Source organism: Marmota flaviventris, chromosome 12 (assembly GCF_047511675.1).
Source record: "Marmota flaviventris isolate mMarFla1 chromosome 12, mMarFla1.hap1, whole genome shotgun sequence".
Taxonomy (NCBI): Eukaryota; Metazoa; Chordata; class Mammalia; order Rodentia; family Sciuridae; genus Marmota; species Marmota flaviventris.
Genome location: NC_092509.1, coordinates 56,582,070 through 56,608,493, shown reverse-complemented (window position 1 = coordinate 56,608,493; position 26,424 = coordinate 56,582,070). Strand labels below are relative to the sequence as shown.

At 35.8% G+C, this 26,424-nt stretch overlaps 1 protein-coding gene across 5 annotated transcripts in view; it reads right to left on the bottom strand.

Annotated features, from left to right (window-relative positions):
* The window catches only part of Cdc42bpa (CDC42 binding protein kinase alpha), a 301,602-nt gene that overhangs the window by 141,460 nt on the left and 133,718 nt on the right, over positions 1–26,424 (bottom strand). For all 5 annotated transcript variants that reach the window (XM_071600007.1, XM_071600005.1, XM_071600008.1 and 2 more), the window contains exons 7-11: positions 12,595–12,795; positions 10,618–10,866; positions 7,826–7,905; positions 5,204–5,370; positions 353–475 (exon numbers count right to left, since the gene is read on the bottom strand). In XM_071600007.1, coding sequence (XP_071456108.1) covers positions 353–475; positions 5,204–5,370; positions 7,826–7,905; positions 10,618–10,866; positions 12,595–12,795 — 820 coding nt within the window. The remainder of the gene's footprint in view (positions 1–352; positions 476–5,203; positions 5,371–7,825; positions 7,906–10,617; positions 10,867–12,594; positions 12,796–26,424) is intronic.

The following is a 26,424-nucleotide window of genomic DNA, read 5'->3' as shown; positions in this document are numbered from 1 at the left end:
GTTCATACATATGATTTGCCAAACTCCAACTTGATTTCCAAAAATAAAAGTAGGTCTTTCAAAAAATCATCTTTGTTCTCTTTAAACACAAGTGCTCCTCCTATGTACACTTCATGTACATCTATTAACTTTTTCCCATAGCCTCTTTACCTGTGTTATAATGACTACTTGTATTTCTGATTCCCACACCAAAATATGAATTCCTTGAAAACAAAAACCATTTTTATTTGCTTTTTCCTCACTGATATATAACTTACAACACAATACAGGGACTCAATGGATGTTCTGTGTATAAATAAACCAGTTTTTTAAATCTACTAAAGTGAATCAATGATGAACCACAGAAATTTACCTTCTACTTGTTTCCTTAGTTTTTCAATTTCTTCTTTTAAGGTTTTTATTTCTAAATCCTTGCTTGCTGTTAGTGGACCATCAACAGTTGAATACTGTAGAGCTTGGACGGTCTGTGTTGACTCTTAAAAAAAAGAAAAGAAAATTATCAAAGTACTTTAAATTTTAAAAACGAATATTAATAGTTTTGTAGAAAAATCTTTACATAATTTTATAGACCAGAACATCTATCCATTCAAAAAAGAGCATTATGTCATAAAAATTAAGTCATAAAAATTCCATTGCATATCTTTAAATTATTTACATATGTATAATATATATTTATATATGAATCTACCTTCTAATACATGAGATTTTCCATTTTAAGTACTCGTGTACTCTTGGTGTACTCTGCCAGTGAATCAACTATTTATTCACTCTGTACTAAAAGAGCATTAGCATGTGATAATTCAAAAGGATCATCTGTCAGATGATACATGAACAACTGAATCTGGTGTACAAAAGAAGATTCAAACATGCTATTATATCATCTACGGAAGTGCTAGCCTTCCAAATTTCATGTATGAAAGTTGAGGCCCATCTATAGATGACTTTGGTTCCCCAATTTAGTTGAAATAGATTTATTAATTTATCCTACAGTTCTAATCAGAAAATGCAAGGAACTGAAGAAACATTAACTCTATTGAGGCTTATTCCCAGATATCATCAAAATGATGTCTGGGAATATGTCAGAAATGAAACCACCCTTTGTTCTAAAATAGGTTTCTGCTACATAGGGAAAGGTTCCCAAAAGGTAAGTCTCACCCTTATCAAACTCTCTGTGGGTTAGTGTAAATCATTACCATCTGTTTTGTATTTAATACATATTTAATACATACAGTTAAATTATACAGTTAATGATATAATGATTTTGTTGGTCAATGATATATGGTTATCAAAGTATTTGTTAACTTGAATTAAAGTATAAGATATATTGTGCAACTCTCAAAATTTATATCCAATAATTATTTCTTACATATTTCTTTTTATTTGGGTTCAAAATATACTACAAATTGATTCTTTCTGTATTTATTTTAAAATAATACCCACTATTTTTAATATTTTTAAGGCATCTAAATTAGGAGTAGAAAATGAGCTTGCAAAATACCCAATGGACATTAAGGCAAGTTAATTTTCCTTCTATACACCACCTGCTTCAGCATATGGATAGAGTAGGCATTCTTGCTCCTGTCCCTCCTTAAATCTCCTGGATCCGCTAAATGGATCTAGAAAATAGATCTAGCCGTTTTCTATTTATTACAGCTATTCACATATCTGCCCTATCTTCTTGGAGTCTCAGAAAGAAAGACTGAATAGGGCAAAAGAAATTATCTAGAGATTATGGTTTAGAATTTTCTAAAACTGATATAAGACATCAATCAGGATTGCAGAAGCTCAGTGAATTCCAAACAGGATTTTATATTAATATAAAGAATGGTATGCTTAGACACATTATAGTCAAACTGTTTAAAACTAACACTAAGAACAAGCTGCCAAAGGAGCAAAATGATAAATTATCTTCAAGAGATGAAGCTTAACAGCCAACTTCTAAAGAAATACAATGAAGTTAGAAAACAATGGAACAATAACTACAGAGTTCTGAAAGAAAAAACCGCCAAGCTAGAAATCTAAAACAGCAAAAATATATTTCAAAAATGAAGACAAAACTAAGAACACTTTTAAACAAATAAAATCTTTAAAAAAAAAAGAATTTGTCACAACACACTTACATTATTTAAAAAAATACAATAGGAAGTTTTTCAGGCTGAAGAAAAATTATGCTGGATAGAAACATTGATCACTAAGCTTAACATTTTTCCTTGATATTCTTATTAGTGATGTATGAACAGTAAATATATGAAGATACTCAATGTCATCATTCATTAGGAAAATTAAAATTAAAATTACAAGACACCATCATACAGAACAGATATGAGTGGAAAAAGCTGACAGAAACCAGTTCTGAAGGTAGGGATTGAAGGAAGTGAAATTCGTATGTTCGTGAAACCATGCACTGATATAACCACTTTGGAAAACTTTTTGACAATATCTTCCATAGCTGAAAACTCTCTTCCCCAAAACCAAGAAGTTCTATAGGTGTATATCCAAGAGAAATATGTATATACGACCACCAAAAGAAATATATAAAAATATGCACAAGAACTTTACTCATAATAGTCAATTTTTGAAAATTACCCAAATGTCTACTACCAATAGATTGGATAAATAAATTTTTACTATTTACATATACAGAATGCTAAACAATAGTAAAATAAAGAATAAACTTTTGAAATGTAGAAAACATGAATGATTCTCAAAAACAACACGTTAAATGGAAGAAGACAGATACAAAAGAGAACCACATACTACATGATTTCACTTATATAAAGTTCAATAACAAGTAAAAATTAATGAATGGTGAAAGAAATTAGAACAGTGATTACTTCAGGGAAGTAGGACACAAACTGAGACAGGGACTGAAAGGGGACTTTTTGCTATGCTGGAAACATTCTACATACCAACGTGGGTGAAGGTTATAGGAGTCCACATGTACATAAACATTCATTGTTCATACACATAAAAGCAAAATGTGTATATTATTATATGTATATCACCATATTAAATAATCAATAAACAAAAAAATCTTGAGTCACAAAGGGGAAGTAATTCACATGTAGAGATTTTAGTATATATTGAAAAACGGAAAACAGTTGGTGCTACTGGTGTCTGTAATCTTTTCTCTAATGGACCTCTAAAACAATGATAGTAAAATTTTATAATTGTAAACAACTTTGGTTCTCTCTTAGGAGTTATAAGTTCTTGATTATTTGTTCATACATACATTTCTTTATTCACAAAGTATATAAACTAAATTGTATGTTACATCCTTCATTTTAGAGAAAATAAATCTGAAAAGATAGAAAAAGCACTTTGAGAGTGAATTATAAATAGAATGGTCAGGAAAGACATCATGGGCAACCTCAATCAAGTAGAGAGGAGCTTTGAGTAGAGAGGCAAGCCATTATACCAAAGCAAGGCCATTAGGGCAATAGCTAATGCAAAAGTCCTAATGTCAGGGATCTACCTGGCTTATGGTGGGGGGGACAAAAACAGCAAGGAGCCAGAATGGCTTGAACTTACAAGGGAAAGAGTACTAGGAAATGATTTCAGAAAGGAAATAAGAAGCCAGATCATACATGGTCTTAGGCCATTAAAATGAATTTGGTTATTATTGTGAATAAGAAGGAAAGCCATTAGGACTGGGGAAAATTCAGGGAAATAAAATGATCTAAATTGCATTTTGATACAATTACTTAGCTGTTATGTTGAAAATAACTGTGGAAAAGCATATAGGGGTGTTTAAAAAAGGGAGAGCAGTAAGATGTTGAAAGACAGAGGGGGGGGGAGAGATAGATAGATAGATAGATAAGAGATAGATAGATAGATATGATATGGTTTAAAGCATGGTTAAGAACCCTACCCCACAGTGAATGATAATCAGATTTTTGGGTTTGATACCCAGTATGGCAAAAACAAAGTAAAAAAGATTCTGAATCTATTACAACAGCAAAGCTGACCTGATATGCTGATAAATCAGATGTAGGAATTGAGAGACAGGAAGTAAGGTTTTCTCTTCTGAAAACCGAAAACATGTTATAGTCTAGCATACGCTAACATTCAAAGGTCAAACTGAAGGAGCAATCAGCAAAGGAGAATGAGGACACCTTCTAAGGAAAAACAAAACCAACTGGATAAAGTGCCCCAGAAGTCAAAAAAGGAAAGTGTTTTCTAAGGAAAAAATGCTTAATTGGGTCAAATGCTGCTGACAGGTAAAAAGATAAGAACTGAAAAACAGTCACCAGATTTTGCAAGACAGGGCAGGGAAACAGGCTAAGGCACAAAAGGATTATTGGGCAGGATTAAGAGCTGACTTGAGACTAGTGTTCATGAATATGAAGTGATACCAGTCAGTATGTTGTATTTTAAGAAAGATACCTTGAGCTCCACACATGTAGTTGCAAAGCTGCATTTAAAAAGCAGTTTGACAAACAGAAAGGAGAACAACAGATTTGAAGGCAGATATAAGAGTATGATTATCACAGATCATATAATGAAAAAAGAAGGTATAAGATAAATAGTGAAATGATGATTGTAGGATGACACAGAATTGCTGATAACAGTGGAACTGAATAAATGTTGGAGGTAAGGCACCAGAGAGAATTCATTAGAAAATTACAAGGAGGAGATAATGGAGGAGTTGCTTAAAACTGAGATTAATAAAATTACTGTAATTGTGGAAAATATCTTGCCAGTATCAGACAAAGCAAATAAAGTAGGGTGAAGATTCAAGATTCTTACAAGTGAAGAATTAGGAAACTAAGAATCTTAGAAGTTTTACCTATATATATTTTTAAATCACCCATCATTGAAATAGGAATAATGATATAAACAGTGACAGTAGGACAAGAGCTAGAATTCTTTAAGGATTGAGGAAAAAATGATATGAAAAGTCATTAAAGTATTATAAAAGCAAGAAGAGTCCTCATTCCTCTCTTCACAGAGGTATTTATTCTCACATATTTTACACACTTATATACCACACCCATGGAAGACATACTATTTTGTTGTTGTTTACCGTTAACTGTATGATTTTACATAAATGATATTATACTGTGTTCTTTATAAATTTCTACAATTTGAATTTTTATCACTTAAAAGATTTTCTTTTGAAGATAAAACAACCACTTGTAATAGCTCCTGACACTGTGGGTCCAATTTTAACAGGGAAAACATTATCCTTAAATATATATACCTTGAAGCTTTCTACTAAGTTCAAGTTTTTCCTGTTCAAGACGCTTAATTCTTCTCTCATAAGCTTCTGTTGCTAAGTTGTTATCAAGAGTCCTCTGGACATTAACATCGAGATCCAGTGAGGTGGGACCAGCTGTGACTCTTAAACAGCTCCGATCAGAAAGAACACTGAAGGGAAAAAATATATATGTGGGTTCACACTGCAATAAAAAGTCTGAAAAAAAATTACCTTTTGAAATTTAACACATGGATTTGAATATCTATAGTAGAATGACAGTAAAAAATACTTTTTATAAAATTACCATAAGACACTGTTAAAAGTATTTTTTGAATGAAAACTTAAATCCACCAAATGGTTCTAAATTTTAAAAAGCACTAATTTTTATAAAATTAAATTTGGTGAAGGATTAGTGGTTTGACCACAGTTAAGTATAATAGCAGTCAAAACTAACAACCATAGTGCTCTTTACCAGAATTTGAAATCTAAAATTCAAAAGGTGCTTTCCTTAATTCAATAGAAGTTAATTAAAAATAATAGAGGTAATAGACATTCAGCAATAAAGAAAATAAATAGAAATCCTTGTCAATGTAGAGCTAAAATTTTGTTACAGGAACAGAAAGAAGATAAATAAATAAAATATTCCATACATTAAAGTGTTAAATGCTAAAAAGAAAACATGAAGCAGGGAAATGAGAAATGAAGTCTTGAGGCAGAAGAGATAAAGGTTTAGATGAAGGGATCAGAAAAGCTACTCTTGTGACAACAACTATGAGAAAAGCTAAGTAAGTGTAGGAGGCCAGCAAAAGGTATATTAGAAGGAAGAGCATTCAGGAAACTGGAATAAGAATGCAAGGGTCCTGGGTCAGAAAAGAGTTCTGTGTGGATAGAATGGAGTAGAATAAGGAGAAGAACAGAAGGAAATAAAATTAGGAAAAATAAAAGAGAGCCAGTTATATAGGGCCTAGTAAGAACTTTGGTTTGGAGTAAAGATACAAAGTCACTGAAGTTGAGCAGTGAAGGGGACTGGTCCTGAACAGGGGAGTGACATGTTCTGACTTAACTTACAACAGGATACTGGGACAGGTTCAGAAAAATATAACAAAGGAGATTATGAACATATTATGTAGGATTAAGATAAATTTGAAGTAGAAGAGAGAAAAGAGGTCTCAGCTACAGATGCATAGCCCAAATATCTGGGAAAACAATAAAGAAGAAGTTGGGAAAAAGAAATCCAAAGACTGAGCCCTAGAACACTCTGATATTCAGAAATCCGGATGATTAGGAGGAATCAGGTATGGAGACCAAGGAGTACCCAGAAAAGTAAAAAAGAAAATCAGCAAAGTGCTCTAGACATGAAGAGAAGAAGGTTAGTGATCTGTAGCCATAGAAAGAAGACGAGACAAGGCAAAATCAGTAACACTAGGAATGAGAAGTGATCACTAGATTTAGCAACACAGAAGGCAATGAAAACATGATAAAAAAGCAGTATGCATGAAGTGACAGGGAATAAATCTCCATCTTGGATTCAAGAAAGAACAGAATGAAAAACACAAATAGTCAACAGTCAGAAGTAATTTTGCTATATGTAGAACAGAGAAAAGGTTGGTAACAAATGGGATCCAGAGATATTTTTAATTTTGCTTTAAGAAGGAAGACGAACAGTGTTTTTATAAACCAAGGGAAATTATCTGCTGATAGAGATGACACATGGGGAAAAATTATGGTATAAAACTGAGCAGTGCACTGTGCTAGACAGTAGAGATAGAACGAGTTGACCTTACTTGCAAGCTTACATGGCCTATCTATGAAAAGAAAAGCACATATGAATCCAAAGGTATGCAGGTAGAAAATCTAGTAAAAGTTTGCAGAAGTTGTCTCCTGTTGGTTTCAATCCTCTCAGTGAAACAGAACGCAAGATAATCAGCTGAGAGTGAGGATGATTGAGGTTTTGGAGGCAAATGTGAAATATGAAATTTTTATCCAGGTGAGTGGAAGAGTGAGCACACTAGGGTAAAATAGTATATATGCCAAACAACAACATAGGGCATTTGAATTTGGTGAACTTGAATATATGCCAAAGAACAACATAGGGCATTTGAATTTGGTGAACTTGAATTTCTCTCATCACTCTGAACTACATAGGCAGAGATAGAATTTACTTTTAATAATTGATGTTGACTTAGCAAAGCAAGCATAAAAGAATGAGAGATGGCCAAGGGAACTGAAGTGGCATGTAAGGAGTGATTATACTCATTCTCAGTGGAATCTAAATTGGGTGAGGAGGAACAAGAAGGTATAAAGGCAGTGAGGAATTGGTTAAAGGATGGTAACATCAATAAGCTGAAAATTCTGGTGCTTGACATCTAAAGAATATTATTCAATACCCCATGGTAGGACTCTTTCAATTCCTGATAACAGATTATGAGCTCTCCAGTGGTCCTACTGTTTCCTCTCTAAAATGAGTTAATCTTCTTGTGTATACTATTCATTTTCTATATCTAGCTTTTTCCCAACTGTAGATTAATTATATTTTTAAAAAAATTACCAAGGCTCTCTCATATATTATATATTTTTTAAAAATCCATGTAAATTGTCGAAATTATATTAACTTTTGAAACTTACCAACTACTAGTATAAGTAAAACCAACAAATGGCAGATGATGACCAGAAAATGCAGTATGTGTTGGTGGAGGCATTGTTTCCTAAAGGAAGGGGAAAAAAATCTGGTAAAAAATAGATAGTCATGACCTGTATGTTGGGCTATAAATATTAACTGTCAATGGAAATATGTGACTATTCCATTTAGGAACACTGGTAATTTTGGCACAGATATTAAGTGATAAAAAATTTACATCATGAACACTGGTACTATAAAATTATAATAAATGAAAATGAAGACTGAAAATCTGATAGTAACAGTACAGTCATTTACTGATATATTCTGCCTTTGCAATTTTTCTAGATGATACAATTAATTTGTAAACTCAAAAGCAACACTCAGTGTTTTTGCAACCATTCAAGATGTACAGAGCAGAGCAAAATTTAAGCTGCTCTATGCTCAGATTCCTAGCCATGGCTTGAACACCTAAAGTCATTCAAGCTTTCACACTGTAAACAAACATCCACTACATATATAAACATTTATGTTTCTTACATTTTTGTACCTTTTGTGAGAGATTCCACTGTTTAAATGACTCCCAAGTACAGCACTGATGTTCTGTCTAGTATTTCTTTTTTTTGGTACTGGGGTTCAACCAGGGACACTTTACCACTGAACTACATCCCCAGCCCTTTTGTTTTGTTTGTTTGTTTGGTGTGTAGGGGGGTGCGTACTGGGGATTTAACTGGGGCACTCAACCACTGAGCCCTATTTTATATTTTATTTAGAGACAGGGTCTCAGTGATTTGAACTCATGATACTCCTGCTTCAGCCTCCCAAGCACTGGGATTATAGGTGTGTGACATGGCGCCTGGCTTACTTATTTTTTGAGACAAGTCAAGGCTAAATTGATGAGGGTCTCACTAATTTACTCAGACTGGCCTCAAATTTGCAGTCCTCCCACTTCAGCCTCCCAAATTGCTGGGGTTACAGTCAAGTGCCACTGCACTCAGCTCTATCTAGTGAGAAAGCTATAATGTACCTTAACAGACGTAATAACATCTTAAATAAGCTTCATTCAGGCCATGAATTACAGTGTTGCTAAACGTAAGTTCAATGCCAATGAATTAACAATATATGAGGAGTCTTTAAATAGCATCACACATAAAACACAATTAGGTATTGGTAAGTTCATGAAAATGTTATGACCACAAAAACCTAAACATGTCTTTCTAAGAGTGATGAATCAATGTTAGCTAATATAGTGTTCACAATAACTTTATAAAATATAATACCATGAATAATTAGAATTAACTGTACCATAAATTTAATTTGGAATGACTCATAATTTCTGTTAACAGTGAATATAATATATAATTCTAATAATAAAATATTGGTGAGGAGCTGGGCAAGGTGGCACATGCCTGTAATTACTGTAATTACTCAGGAGGCTGAGGCAAGAGGATCACAAGTTCAAGGCCACACTGAGCAACTCTGCAAGACTATTTCTCAAAAATCAGGCATGGTGGCACACTCCTGTCATCCCAGCAGTTTGGGAGGCTGAGAGAGGAGGATCACAAGTTCAAAGCCAGACTCAGCAACAAGGAGGAGCTAAGCAATTCAGTGAGACCCTACCTCTAAATAAAATACAAAATAGGGCTAGGGGTATATGGCTCAGTGGCTGAGTGCCCCTGAATTCAATCCCTTCTATACCTTCCTCCCTGCAAATCAAAGAAAAGATCAAGAGCTGGGAATATAGTTCTACACTCAGTGGTACAGTATTTGTTTAACATATACAAAAACCTGGGTTCAATTCCCAGTAGAACAAAAATTTTGTAAAGGATGCAAGGAAAGTCTATCTAGTTTTTTCTTGTGAAGTTTTGAAAGTGTAAGAGAAGTTCTTACCTGCCTTGAGTATATTAAGAACAGTAAAAAATCATATAAAATAAATATTAAAAAATTTAGTACAGAATAAAAACCACAAGAAGTAAAATTCAGTAAAACAAAACTCAAAAAGAGAAGTAAAAAGGCAAAAAAATCTACAAATTTTACATGCTTATTTTCCTAAATTTTAATATAACCTGATGATTCACAACAGAGATCAACACACCATGCTATCCTTGTAAGAATGGTAGAATATTTTTCTAGTTCATTTGCCTGCCATTTTCCTCAAGCAGAGTCATAGCCTCAGGCTAGTAAGGCTCTGGACTTCCCCCATTCATTTCCTACCAAGTTTGCTATTTTTTGCAGCAACATGATTGGTGTGGTTATTTAGCTCTCCAAATTGAGTCTTCCCCTTCTGGCAGCAAATGCTGTCTTTTACATCCAGAACCATTCTACTAGTACAAGTGTCACAACCAAGCAGATAATGAGGATGGAGGATGTGCTATGTGTAATTTTAACCAAAGCTAAGGAGTGTTTCATGAATAAATTCTCAATTTATTTCCCTTTGGTTAACATATTAAGCCATTAAATGGTTTTTGACAGTTTTGACTAGTTTCGGGACTGGTTTTTAGGGAGAGATTTCCCAACTCCTCCACTTTACAATCAAGAAAGCATGCAATTTGTCTTCTTCTTAGGAAATCTACTGAATAACTTATCAAAGAAGTTAAGTCTTTGAATTTTACTCAATTGTGAATAACTACATTGGCCCCAGTTAACTCTTCATTTCCCTATTACATACTGGAAGTCTTGACTATTGTTTGATTAATAATTGATAAGGTGGTCCTAGTACAACATTGGTAAACCAAAAAATTACTTTATAAGCATATTTAAAAGAAACAGGAACAGAACTTCTTCATAATGTCATACTTACAGAATTTTTTAAACAGTCATCATCTACATCAAAATTTGATGTATCTGTTGGGCTACTAACTTCTGGAATATAAGGTGCTTCACAGTTTCTAATATTATCCCAATCAATTCCACTAAAAAATGGATGTTTCTTAAAGTCTTCTATTCCATTTTGACCAAGTCGATGCTCTCTGCTACAAATAAGTCTTCGAATAAGATCCTTAGCATTTTCAGATACATCAGTCACTTGGGCTGGAAACTGAAATCTCTCCTATACAAAGAATGACAGAAACAAAATGAGTATAGATCAATATTAAGCTTATTAAGTAGTGTAATTGATTTGTATATTTTTCTTAAAAATACGTTTCATTTTTAAACGCCTGGTAAGTGTATGCTGGGAAATAGTACTAATACTAAAGGAGATATAGGGATGAATAAAGAAAAGATCATTTCCCTAAAAGAACTTTTAATTTTATATGTGACTTAGTCACATTTGTGCTACAGAAAGAGTAAATACTATAAAACCTTACACTGTTATTAGAATGAAAAGGACTGATTAAGAGTGGGAGAATTCAACTCAATATCTCAATAAGATGTAGATGGTTGATAATTTTCCTATACAATACAAACTAATTACTAACTTATTAATATTAAACATTTTTAAAGAATGTAATATGTATCTGATGCTATTAAAAGTGATTTACCCCTTTAACTCATTTAGTCTTTAACACTATCATCTTAGGTATGTACTACTACTATGGAAGAGGAAACCAAGTAATTTTCTCAACTAGTAGAATAACAGAAATGGATTTTGAACTGGAGTTATCTCACTCCAGAACTGTGCTATTAAATACCATGTTACACTACAATAATTTCTTTTTTTAATATTTATTTTTTAGTTATAGGTGGACACAATGTCTTTATTTTACTTTATGTGGTGCTGGATTGAACCCAGTGCCTCATGCATGCTAGGCGAGCGCTTTACCTCTGAGCCACAACCCCAGCCCTACAGTGATTTCTTAAATGCTGTCCCTGATTTTTCTTACAACTAACTAATCTTTCTTTGTAGCTATTTACAGCACTATCTTTGCAGGTAGGTGGAAGAACAAAAACTTCTATAAAACTGATTTATACACTTGTAAAGCAAGTAATCATAATTGCATCACCAAAACAAAAGAACAGATTCTCATTCCTTTTGGGGGATATTCCTATTCATATGTAGGATTTTTGCAAGTGCTCACAATCTTCTGAAACTCTTCAAACTAAACCTTTCCTCTGATTATGTACAATCTTTCTTATTTCACTTTGTACTAAGTAGATTAAAGTTTTTGTAAATTTCTTCCTGTCATACATTTGTATTGTTTCTAATGTTTCATGATCCTGAATAATATCAAAATAGATTATCTTGTATACACATCTTTGTCCTTCTAAATATTTCAATTGGGTGGATTCCTAAAACTAAAGTTGCTCAATGAAAAGTTCTAACCATTTGTTAAGGCATTTAGGTGCATGCCTGTAAGCTTCCAGACAGAAAGATTACATCAATTTATATTCCTATCAAAAATACCTCATAATGCTCATCACAATAAATTATTTAATAGAGTACACTTTTTTTTTAATTTGAAAATTTGACAAGAAAAAAAGGCATCTAATTTTTATTTATACTTGCATTTCATTTGTCAATACTATGGTTGAGATTTTTTTTACATACATTCTAATCATAAATCCATGCACAGTGTCATGAGCAATGACTAAAATTGTCCATTATGACCTTTGTTATTCAGTTGAAAAGACCATTCAATTTCCTACTCATTAGCGTCTCCAAATAAAATATAGTAGAAAGCTATAACTAATGACTTTATGTATAATTTATGGATTGTCATGTACCTACTAACAAATGTAGTTCATTGTTTTTAGAAAAATATTTTCTATTTCCATTTAATTAAACTATATTACTTATCATAATAATCTGGTTTTAAAAAGTAAAATATATACTAACTTTGTGATTCATAATTTTCCCATATGTCTCCACCAGAGATTCTGCATAGAATGGTGTTTCTCCATACAGCATTTCATACATACAGACCCCCAAAGACCACCAGTCACACTCAGGTCCATATCTGCCTTTTCCATCTTCCATTGCTTGAAGGATTTCAGGAGAAATGTAATCTGGGGTCCCAACTGCCACTGAGGACTGGACCTGAAGAAATTTACATTTTTATTAATCTACTGTAAGATATTAGGAACAAAATAATTATATATTATAAAATTACACTTGAGATTCACCACAGACAATGTTACCTCACAACTACTACATCTTTGTCATTATCTGAATTTAGTCTCCCACTATATAGGAAACTTATATATAGGTAAGATTTTGTATAATCTCCATGTTAGTGGTTTTTCAGATTACATAATACTATAGAATCTCTATTGTAGATGTTACTTAGTTGACTAGATTTAGGGTAACAATATGACTGGAATCATCACAGTTGTTAATAATAAACTGAATATTAGGTTTAAAATATTGACTTATTAACATCTGTATAATTAGTGTGTTTGTATATGTATAAATGGAACTGTGAAAATGTTACAATTAGAGGGGGGAGGGGACAATGAACAAAATTTAGGCCAATATTGAAGATTATGTTTAAACTTATGGTAACCTATGAAAAATAAATGCCAATGACAATGTAACAAAGTATTTACTAATGAAAAAATTATAAAGGAGAAAAAGTATATACTTCAAAACCACAGTTTCCACACACACACACACACACACTGCCCCACCAAAATTGTGGATATAATTCACTATAGCAGATTAGGTGTTAAATTAGAAAACTAGGTTAACTAAAAAAGATCCTCAGTACATACAATCTAAGGTACCTTGAGATGGCACTTTATATTTTTTAAAAGCATAGCAAAAACTGAACATTCTCAAGGTAAACAAGGCTTATTATTCTTGATTTTACACACTGAATTACTAATCTCAATAATTAGGATAGGTTTTAATTTGACAACACTGAGTTGACATAACTTAAAAATTCTTCATTATGACCTCTTAAAAATACAACAGCGGTTCTTATAAATATAAAAACACAACTCTTAAAAAAAGAAATTCTGAGGGGTCAATAAGCAATAAATGGTTGACCAGGAAAGTGATAAGCATTAGAGCTGGGATGGGGTTGGAGTGTTCCTGGTTTTCATTTTCTAGGTACTTAGTTTTTAAAATACATAAGGAACAAAATGAAAAGACCCATGAGATTATGTAAAGTAGGGACTTTGAAGGGAGGCTACCTTATATTATATGCCCTTTGCCTTAAGAGGTACATTATTTAGTGAAATGGAAAATTATAAAAATTGCCACACAGTCAAGAATGACAAGAAGACTTGTTATTGTGGCTGATTTGTGAAATATATTTCTCCTGCAGAATAAAAATTCCTAATTTAAGATCACAAGATCTTAATATTTGGGATTCTAACTCACACTGCTTCTGAAGTCCATATGTTCTCAAGCCAAAAACTGGCATAAATCTTGGCCCTATAGTCAATTTGTTTGCCTCTATGAAGCAAAACAAATTCAAAATTACTTTGGAGGACAAATGCTTAAATTTGGCCAGATACAATTCTCACACACACACACACACACACACACACACAAATCTCACTAAGAATGAGCTCACAATCCAATAATATAAACCAAATGAGGAAACTGTCCATTATAACTAGCAGTCAAAAATTCCAACAAACAATGTATTGTAACAAAGTATTTATTAATGAAAAAAATTATAAAGGGGGAAAATTAATTCCTAACAAATATGAGATCTTCTGCTTCAAATAAGTATGTTTAAAATTACTAAAGACACACAAAAAAATTAAAAAAAAAAACAGATATATACAAACAAGTCTCAGAAATGAATTTATTGAAATTTTGAAAATACAGTGAACAAATGGATTACATACATTGAAAAGAAGGTTACACCTGAAAAAGAGCTTAAGAAGTTCATCACCATCCAGTATGAAAAGATACAAAGATGAAAGATATAGAAGAGTACCAACACTGGAATGAGTAGGTTCAATACCGTATAACATGAGAGAATAAAAGAAAGGACAAAAATGCTGAAAAACAATATTCAAAGAGTTACAGCTTTAATATTTTTCAAGAATAATATAAGGCTTGAATCCTTGGAATCAGGAGGCTATTTAGTCCTGAAAACATAAAACCAGCTCCACTTCTATACCCACTATAGTTACATTATGGAATACCGAAGGCAAATAGATTTTTAAAAACATTGAAAACACCCCCCCAAAAAATTTTTTTTGTGGGGTGTGTGTGTGTGTGTGTGTGTGTGTTGCTGTGTATCGAAACAGGTGAGGCAAGCACTCTATCAACTGAGCTGTATACCCAGCCCACAAAAAGATTATCTAAGAGGTTGCGGGTGCAGCCTAGTGATAGAGCACTTGCCTGGAATGCTGAAGGTCCTAAGGTTCAATCACCAGTACTGCAAAAATATAAAAAGATTATCTACCAAAGAATGACAATTAGATTGACAGATGAAATATTAATACTACCAAATAGCAGTGAGAACAAATGGAATCATAACTTACAAGTAATGAGATAAAATAATTATCAATACAATATTTCCTACTGTATCAGTCACCTTTGTATTGCTGTGACCAAAATACTTTACAACAACAAGTAAGAAAAGTTTATTCAGGCTCATGGTTTCAGAGGTTTGGTCCATGGTTGGCTAACTTCATTGCTCTAGACCTGAGGCAAGGCAAAACACTGTGGCAGCAGGATGTGATAGAGGACAGTTGTCAGCTCATGACAGCCAAGAAGCACAAAGAGGGGAAAGGGCAAGTAAGAGATATAGTCCAAGACTATGTTCCCAATGCAGCTATCACCCAGGAGGCCATTCAAATTATTAATCCAACAAATAGAGTAATCTACTGATGAGTTTACAACTCTCATAATCCAGTCTTTTAAATTCTCAACACTGCCTGACATATGAGTTCTTTGGGATCATTTTTAGATCCAAACCATAATATCCATCTATCTAAATTAAGATACAGTAATGTGTTAAAGACATTTTCATAAAAAGATTGAGTGAGCTGTAACTTATAGATCCTTTCAGAAAAGTACTAAAGGGTATACTTCAAAAAACACAAACTCAGATTGAGGAATGTGATACCAGAAGCAATCAAAAATAAGGATATTAGTAAATTTAAACATGTACTTACATGATTATTTATTACATAACATAATGGAGGAGGAGGACGAGGAGGAGGAGGACGAGGAGGAGGAGGACGAGGAGGAGGAGGAGGAGGAGGAGAAAGAATAACAAGACAAGGAAGAAAATGTCAACTACTATTAAGGTCAAAAACTAAGGTGTCTTATAAATACTTACAACTATAATTTGTTGATTTAAACCTAATACAATAAAATTATTTTAAAATCCACCCACTTTACCTCCCTACCCTCATCCCCCCACCCTCAAAAAAAAAAGAAAGAAAGAAAAAAACCCTAAAACACTAGAAAACAGTAACATTCTACTGAGGAAATGATTAGGATTAAAAGGGTCTAAGTTTTTAAAAGGGTCTGTTTATTTAGTTGTCTTAAAGTAATAATTCCCTCATTTCCCTCCCCGTAGTACCTGGCAATCATCATTGAACTTTTGAGTATTTTTTAATTTGGCTCCTCTAGGTACCTCATATAAATGGGATTAGATATTATTTGTTCTTTTGTAACTGGATTATTTTACTTGTATGTCCTTAAGGTTCACCCATGTTATCACATGTATAAGAATGCCCTTTCTTTTCAAGGCTGATAAGTCATTGTGTCTATATACTCATTCTGTTAACAGACATTTGAGTAGCTTTGAATTTTTGGCTATTGTAAATAATGCTGCTATGAACATGGGCATAAAAACATCTGTTCAAGCCTCTGTTTTTATTTCTTTGGGGTATTTATGCATAATAGAAATTGCTGGATTACTTGATAATTTTATTTTTAATTTCTTGAAGAACTATCCATATTTTTTTCCATAGCAGCTATACTATGCTATACTATGCTACATTTCTATCAACAGTGCCCCAAAGTTCCTATTTATTCACATCCTTGACAACACTTCTTATTTTCTGCTTTATTACCAGCCATCCTAGATATGAGGTGCCCAATATGACTTTGATTTGCCTTTCTATAAGGATTAGTTTTAGTGAGTGTTTATTGGCCATCTGTGTATCTTCTTTGGAAAATTGTCTATTGAAGTCCCTTGTGGTTTTTTCCAATGGGGTTATTTTTGTTGAGTTTGATTAGTTCTTTTATTCATTTTTTAAATTAACATGTTATTAGGGGCTGGGGATGTGGCTCAAGTGGTAGCGCGCTCGCCTGGCATGCGTGCGGCCCAGGTTCGATCCTCAGCACCACATACAAACAAAGATGTTGTGTCTGCCGAAAACTGAAAAATAAATATTGAAATTCTCTCTCTTTCTTTAAAAAAAAACATGTTATTATATATGATTTGCAAATATTTTGACCCATTCAACATGTTGCCTTTTAACTCCGAAGAATGATGCACAAAATTTTTTGAGGATATAGTACAACTTATTTTTCTTTTGTTGCCTATGATTTTTGTATTATGCTGAGAAATAACTATCAAATCCAATGTCATAAAGCTTTCACCTATGCTTTCTTCTAAGAGTTTTATAGTCTTAGTTTTTATATTTAAGCATTTAATTCATTTTGAGGTTTTTGTTTATTTGTTTAGAGTACCAGTGAATGAACCTAAGGGAGCTTAGCCACATCCCTAGCCCTTTGTATTTTTTGAGACAGGGTCTCACTAGGTTGCTTATAGCCTCACTAAGTTGAATTTGCAATCCTTCTGTTTGGCCTCCTTAGGTGCTGGGATTATAGATGTGCACCACCACACCCAGCTTGAGTTAATTGTTATGTATGATGTAAACTAAGTTTCTTTCTTTTTTTTTTTTTTAGTTTTTTTCTTGTTTTATTTTTTATTTATTTATTTTTCTTTTTTATATAATTTTCTTTTTTTTTTTAATTTTTTTAACTACCCGACAGCAGTACAAAGCATTACAATTCTATTACATATATAGGGCACAATTTTTCATATCTCTGTATATAAAGTGTGTTCACGCCAATTTATGCCGTTATACATGTTCTTTTTTGCATTACAATTCTTTTTTTTCACCTTTATACCACAATTTATCATATCTCCATATACAAGATATGTTGACACCAAATTCACATCTTCATACATGTATTTTGTACAACGATGAGGGTCTCCTTCCACCATCCATGCAATTCCCCTTCTCCCTTCCTTTCTCTCTCAACCCTCTTCCCTATCTAGAGGTAATCTTCTTCCCATGCTCTTCCTCCCTACCCCATTTTGAGTCATCCCCCTTATATCAGAGAAGACATTCGGCATTTGGTTTTTCAGGATTGGCTAACTTCACTTAGCATAATCTGCTCTAATGCCATCCATTTCCCTGCAAATGCCATGATCTTATTATTTTTTAGTGCTGAGTAATACTCCATTGTGTATAAATGCCACATTTTTTTAAATCCATTCATCCATTGAAGGACATCTAGGTTGGCTCCACAGTTTAGCTACTGTGAATTGTGCTGCTGTAAACACTGATGTGGCTGTGTCCTGTAGTATGCTGTTTTTAGGTCCTTTGGGTATAGTTCGAGAAGAGTAGTTGTATATGTACAGCATGCCTTTATTTTATTTTATGTGGTGCTAAGGATCCAACCCAGTGCCTCACACATGCCAGGCAAGTGCTCTGTGACTGAGGCCCAGCCCAAGTTTCTTGTTTTGACTGGAAGTATGTTGCAAAATTGATTAACTTAAGTTTAAATATTTTTAAAAATTAAAGATAACTATTAAAATATTGAACATAAAAGGTATAACTTCCAAAATAGAAAAAGAAATAAAAGTTACTAAAAATGTATTCTTTTTGAATAAGCATGGAACACATAAAAAATTGGCCTGCTATAAAATTATAAAACAAATTTCAACTAATGCCGAAAAAATGAATCTTCAAGCCCATTTTCCAACAAAATAAAACTAGAAATAAGCCAAATAATTAATTAATATAATACTATAGATATGAAAAGGTATACCTATAAATAATTATGATCCACATAAGAATTCTCAATGAAGTTGGAAAAGACTTAGAATTAAGCAATAGTAAATGTTCTTTTTTAAAAAATATTTATTTTTTAGTTGTACACAATACCTTTATTTTGTTTATTTATTTATTTTTTTATGTGGTGCTGAGGATCAAACCCAGGGCCTTGCCCGTGCTAGGCGAGCGCTCTACCGCTGAGCCACAACCCCAACCCAGTAAATGTTCTTTATAAATATTTACCAAAAAAAAGAGAAATACAAACAAACAATAGTGGGAATGAATAAGGGGCAAAACTACACATACAAAAGAGATTTTATAACTAGGTAGAGGGTAATTTGAACAAATTTACTCCAATAAAACTGAAAACTCAGAGAAAATGGACAATTTTCAGAAAAATGTAACTTACCAAAACTGACTCAGGAAGAAACAGAAAACCAAACAGACCTATAACCATTAAAAAGTTTTAATCAATAGTAAAAAAAAAAAGAAAAAAGAAAAGAAAAAGAAATCTGCCTGTAAAACAAACAAAATAACAAAAGAAAACCAAAACCTCACCAAGGCTAAGGTAATTTATAATGAATTTTATGGATTACAAAAGAAACAAACAATCACTGAATTATATTAACTGTCCTAGAGCTAAAATGAGTAAGAGGAGAGAATAGGGTTTACCTACTCATTTTATAAAGCTACTCCAATATCAGATACGATCAATCTCATTATTGAATGTCAGGTAACAATCCTATATAAAATATTAGTATTAGCAGAATCAATCTAGCAATCTTTTAAAATATATCAATATGAAATTGTGATAAAGTTAGGTTCATCCAAAGAATGGTGGCTTAACACTGAAAAATCTATGTCATTCATCAAATTGAAATAATAAAGGAAAAACACCATAACATTATCTCAATGAATACAAAAATTATTTGATTACAACCATAATGGTAAACTCTTGGTAATCAGAAATAAAAATAAATTCCTTAATCTGATAAAGGATATTTGAAACTACAAAAACACCACCACAAAGTCACAAGACAAGATGTTCATTATCACTATACACCTCTTTGTTTTTTGTTTTTGTTTTGGAACCAGGGATTGAAACCAAAGGCACCTAACCCTTGAGCCACATCCCCAGCCCTTTTTATTTGTTATTTTGAGGGTCTCACTAAATTAATGAGGCTGGCTTTGAACTTGCATCCTGTTGCCTCAGCCCCCACAGGTGATGGGATGATAGGCATGCACCACTAAGCCCAGATACCACATGTATTTAACATTGTATTGGATGATAAAAGGGGGAAAAATCCAGAGATGATCTTTATTTGTGGATTATATGACAGTCTTATAAAAAATTTAAAAGCATGTACAAATTACTTTGAACTGATAAAAATTTAGCAAGATAACTAGAGTCAGAATGAACACAGAGAGATGGCGGCTAGAGGAGTGCATTGTCCCCGTGTGCTGCTTCACTGGGTGGGAGTATGACAAGTCAGGACGGCTAAAGGATATTTTGTTAGGAATTTCCAGCAATAGTGGGGTGCTCCGGAACCTGGAGGAAGGATTTCCATCGCACGAGGATCGGCTACGGGGACTCAAACGCGAGAGGTTTGTTGCACGGGGGGTAACACTGCTTATTCAGCAAATCGCCCCGCGGCTAAAGTCTGCAGAGCGCACTGGGATAGAGACGCAGGGTTACAGTGCTGCAGTTTCTGCCAGCCGCGCAAGCACCGTACTCAGGGCTGAATTCTGGGTTCAAGACGGGGGAAGGAAGCGGTCCATCTCGGTTCTCCACACCGGTCAGACCACAGAGGAGGCCAGCAGCCACCATGTTGGTAAACTGACGTCACCACCCCTGTTTTCGACTGACCGCAGCTCATTCAGTCATAGATCAGGTAATTTCAGGCTGCAATTCACCTGCGGCTTGCAGACAGATTGCTAGGGTTCAGCGCCTGGGTGCTTCTTAGAACCTGATCCTATCGGAGCGAACACCGAGCACGGGGCGGCCGAGTTCCGGCTCCCGGAACCGTCCCGGAACCGCCCTGGCCTAGGGCTGCGGAGCCTGCGGAGGCTGCTTCTTGGACCCTGCGCCTATCAGAGCATACACCAAGCACTAAGTAGCCGAATTCCGGCTCCCGGAACTGAGCCCGCGGGACTGCTTCTTGGAGCTTACACTTATAGGAGCTTACACAGAGCACGGAGCGGCCGAGTTCCGGCTCCCGGAACCGACCCGGAACCGCCCTGGCCCAGGGCTGCGGAGCCTGCGGAGGCTGCTTCTTGGACCCTGCGCCTATCAGAGCATACACCAAGCACTAAGCAGCCGAATTCCGGCTCCCGGAACTGAGCCCGCGGGACTGCTTCTTGGAGCTTACACTTATAGGAGCTTACACAGAGCACGGAGCGGCCGAGTTCCGGCTCCCGGAACTTCCCTGGCCCGGGGCTAGGAGCCCGCGGAAATTGCTTCTCGGTCCGGGTCCTGCTGAGGGCCGGTCAGGACTCACCCGTTGCTTTGGTTGCCTGGCAAGGGGAACGAAATGCTGCCATTCGCATAGGATACCAACATGGCAGAGATATGATGTCACCAGAAAGCGGCGGAGGAGAGAACTTCATCAATACCAGCGGTGACATAAGCAGTTGGTCTCCTGGTAGGGGGGGTGAGGCACAGTCACCCGAGTCTCCTCAATTTGTCATCGAGCCAGAGGGGAGGAGCCGGGCCACCGCCAGCGCCCAGAGCAGGCCCAGCGACTCGCCAGCGTGGTGACCGCGTGACCCCAATTGGAGAGGGGGCGGAGCGGAGCCGCCACCCGCACCCGCAAGGTGGGCAGACCCGCGACCCAGTGGTACATGGGCGTGGTAGGAGGGGCAGGGCAGAGCCGCCGTTCGCGCGGGCAAGGTAAACAGACCTGTGACAGCCTGGCGGGTCAGGCCCAGTGGCTTGCCAGTGTGGTACACACATCACCCCAACTGGAGTAGGGGCAGAGCAGATCCTTCTGCCACGCCCGGATCAGGCCCTGCCGGTGTGGTGGTCACGTGACCCCAATTGGAGTGGGGGCGGAGCGGAACCGCCACCCGTGTCCGCAGGGCGAGCAGACCAGTGATCAACCTGCAGATCAGGCCCAGGGGTCTGCAGGCGTGGTAGGAGGGGCAGGGCAGATCCGCCGCCCGCGCCTCCAAGGTAGGCAGACCTACAACAGACCGGCAGATCAGGCCCAGGAGCCTGCCGGCGTGGTACAAACACCACCCTAATTGGAGTAGTGGCAGAGCAGAGTCGCCGCCCGTGCCAGGAACAGGCCCAGCGTCCTGCAGGCGGGGTAGTCACGACACCCCAATTGGAGTAGGGGCAGAGCAGAGCCTCCACCCGTGCCCGAAAGGTGGGCAGATCTGCGACCGACCAGCGGGACAGGCCCAGTGGCCTGCCGGTACGACAGACACGTCACCCCATTTGGAGTAGGGGCAGAGTAGAGCCGCCTCCCGCGCCTGCAGGGTAGGCAAACCTGCAACCGACCGGCGGATCAGGCCCGGTGGCCTGCCGGCGTGGTACACTCGTCACCCCAATCGGAGCAGGGGCAGAACAGAGCCGCCGCCAGCTCCCAGAACAGGCCCAGTGACCTGCCGGCGTGGTAGCCACGAAACCCCAATTGGAATAAGGAGAGAGCAGAGCCGCCGCCCGCACCTGCAGGAAACATACGCAAGCAGTATGAAAAGACAAGGAAAGAAAGGACCACAAGCAATGCAGGTCAACGCAACTTTAGAAGAGGTAACAGCTGCAGCAGATGGAATGTCAGATAAAGAATTCAGGATATACATGCTTCAAATGATCTGGAGTATCAAGGAAGACATTAAACAGCAAAATCAGACAATGAAAGATCACTTCGACAAGGAATTACGCAAACAAATCCAGGAAGCAAAGGATCAACTATACAGGGAGATAGAGGTTATAAAAAACAAACAGAAATCCTAGAAATGCAGGAAGCAATAAACCAACTTAAAAACTCAATGGAGAATACTACCAGCAGAGTAGAACACTTAGAAGATAGAACATCAGACAATGAAGACAAAGTATTTCAACTGGAAAAGAACATAGACAGCTCAGCAAGACTGTTAAGGAACCATGAGCAGAACATCCAAGAAATATGGGATAACATTAAGAGACCAAACTTAAGAGTCATTGGGATACAGGAAGGTACAGAGCTCCAAACCAAAGGAATGAGAAGTCTATTCAATGAAATAATACAAGAAAACTTCCCAGACTTGAAGAATGAGACAGAATCCCAAATCCTAGAAGCCTACAGGACGCCGAATGTGCAAAATCATAAGAGATCCACACCTAGACACATTATAATGAAGATGCCCAACATACAGAATAAGGAGAGAATTTTAAAAGCTACAAGAGAAAGGAAGCAGATTACATTTAGGGGTAAGCCAATCAGAATAACAGCTGATCTCTCAACACAGACTCTGAAAGCTAGAAGATCCTGGAATAACATATTTCAAACACTGAAAGAAAATGGGTTCCAACCAAGAATTGTGTATCCAGCGAAATTAAGCTTCAGGATGGAAGAAGAAATTAAAACCTTCCACGATAAACAAAAGTTTAAAGAATTCGCAGCTAGAAAACCATCTCTTCAAAACATCCTCGCCAAAGCATTACAGGAAGAGGAAATGGAAAATAACAATGAAAACCAACAGTGGGAGGTAGGACAGTAAAGGGGGGGGGGGAATAATCAAAGAGGAAAACAAACCATGTTTAGTAACAGAAATAAACAAATATGGCTGGAAGAACAACACATATCTCAATAATAACCCTAAATGTTAATGGCTTAAACTCACCAATTAAGAGACACAGGCTAGTAGAATGGATCACAAAACAAGACCCAACAATATGCTGCCTACAGGAGACGCATTTGATAGGAAAAGACATACATAGGCTGAAGGTGAAAGGTTGGGAAAAATCATATCACTCATATGGACTTCGGAAACAAGCAGGAGTGTCCATACTCATATCAAATAAAATAGATTTCAAGCCAAAGTTAATCAAAAGAGATAAAGAGGGACACTACATACTGCTTAAGGGAACCATACAACAACAAGACATAACAATCATAAATATTTATGCCCCAAACAATGGTGCAGCTATGTTCGTCAAACAAACTCTTCTCAAGTTCAAGAGTCTAATAGACCACCATACCATAATCATGGGAGACTTCAACACACCTCTATCACCACTGGACAGATCTTCCAAACAAAAGTTGAATAAGGAAACTATAGAACTCAATAACACTATTAATAACCTAGACCTAATTGACATATATAGAGTATACCACCCAACATCAAGCAGTTACACTTTTTTCTCAGCAGCACATGGATCCTTCTCAAAAATAGATCATATATTATGTCACAGGGCAACTCTTAGACAATATAAAGGAGTAGAGATAATACCATGCATCTTATCTGATCATAATGGAATGAAACTGAAAATCAACGATAAAAGAAGGAAGGAAAAAGCATACATCACTTGGAGAATGAACAATAGGTTACTGAATGATCAATGGGTTATAGAAGACATCAAGGAGGAAATTAAAAAATTCTTAGAGATTAATGAAAACACAGACACAACATATCGGAATCTATGGGACACATTGAAAGCAGTTCTAAGAGGAAAATTCATTGCTTGGAGTTCATTCCTTAAAAAAAGAAAAAACCAACAAATAAATGATCTCATACTTCATCTCAAAATCCTAGAAAAAGAAGAGCAAAACAACAGCAAAAGAAGTAGAAGGCAAGAAATAATTAAAATCAGAGCTGAAATTAATGAAATTGAAACAAAAGAAACAATTGAAAAAATTGACAAAACTAAAAGTTGGTTCTTTGAAAAAATAAACAAAATCGACAGACCCTTAGCCATGCTAGCGAAGAGAAGAAGAGAGAGAACTCAAATTACTAGCATACGGGATGAAAAAGGCAATATCACAACAGACACTTCAGAAATACAGAAGATAATCAAAAACTATTTTGAATCCTTATACTCCAACAAATTAGAAGATAGTGAAGGCATAGATAAATTTCTTAAGTCATATGATCTGCCCAGATCGAGTCAGGAGGATATAGAAAACCTAAACAGACCAATATCAATTGAGGAAATAGAAGAAACCATAAAAAGCCTACCAACTAAGAAAAGCCCAGGTCCAGATGGGTATACAGCAGAATTTTACAAAACCTTTAAAGAGGAACTAATACCAATACTTTTCAAGCTACTTCAGGAAATAGAAAAGGAGGGAGAACTTCCAAATTCATTCTATGAGGCCAACATCACCCTGATATCTAAACCAGACAAAGACACTTCAAAGAAAGAAAACTACAGACCAATATCTCTAATGAACCTAGATGCAAAAATCCTCAATAAAATTCTGGCGAATCGGATACAAAAACATATCAAAAAAATTGTACACCATGATCAAGTAGGATTCATCCCTGGGATGCAAGGCTGGTTCAATATACGGAAATCAATAAATGTTATTCACCACATCAATAGACTTAAAAATAAGAACCATATGATCATCTCGATAGATGCGGAAAAAGCGTTCGACAAAGTACAGCATCCCTTTATGTTCAAAGCTCTAGAAAAACTAGGGATAACAGGAACATACATCAATATTGTAAAAGCAATCTATGCTAAGCCTCAGGCTAGCATCATTCTGAATGGAGAAAAACTGAAGGCATTCCCTCTAAAATCTGGAACAAGACAGGGATGCCCTCTCTCTCCACTTCTGTTCAACATAGTTCTCGAAACATTGGACAGAGCAATTAGACAGACGAAAGAAATTAAAGGCATAAAAATAGGAAAAGAAGAACTTAAATTATCACTATTTGCAGGTGACATGATTCTATACCTAGCAGACCCAAAAGGCTCTACAAAGAAACTATTAGAGCTAATAAATGAATTCAGCAAAGTGGCAGGATATAAAATCAACACGCATAAATCAAAGGCATTCCTGTATATCAGCGACAAATCCTCTGAAATGGAAATGAGGACAACCACTCCATTCAAAATATCTTCAAAAAAAATAAAATACTTGGGAATCAACCTAACAAAAGAGGTGAAAGACTTATACAATGAAAACTACAGAACCCTAAAGAGAGAAATAGAAGAAGATCTTAGAAGATGGAAAAATATACCCTGTTCATGGATAGGCAGAACTAACATCATCAAAATGGCGATATTACCAAAAGTTCTCTATAGGTTTAATGCAATGCCAATCAAAATCCCAACGGCATTTCTTGTAGAAATAGAGAAAGCAATCATGAAATTCATATGGAAAAATAAAAGACCCAGAATAGCAAAAACAATGCTAAGCAGGAAGTGTGAATCAGGCGGTATAGCGATACCAGACTTCAAACTATACTACAGAGCAATAGTAACAAAAACAGCATGGTACTGGTACCAAAACAGACGGGTGGACCAATAGTACAGAATAGAGGACACAGAAACCAATCCACAAAACTACAACTTTCTTATATTTGATAAAGGGGCTAAAAGCATGCAATGGAGGAAGGATAGCATCTTCAACAAATGGTGCTGGGAAAACTGGAAATCCATATGCAACAAAATGAAACTGAATCCCTTTCTCTTGCCATGCACAAAAGTGAATTCAAAATGGATCAAGGAGCTTGATATCAAATC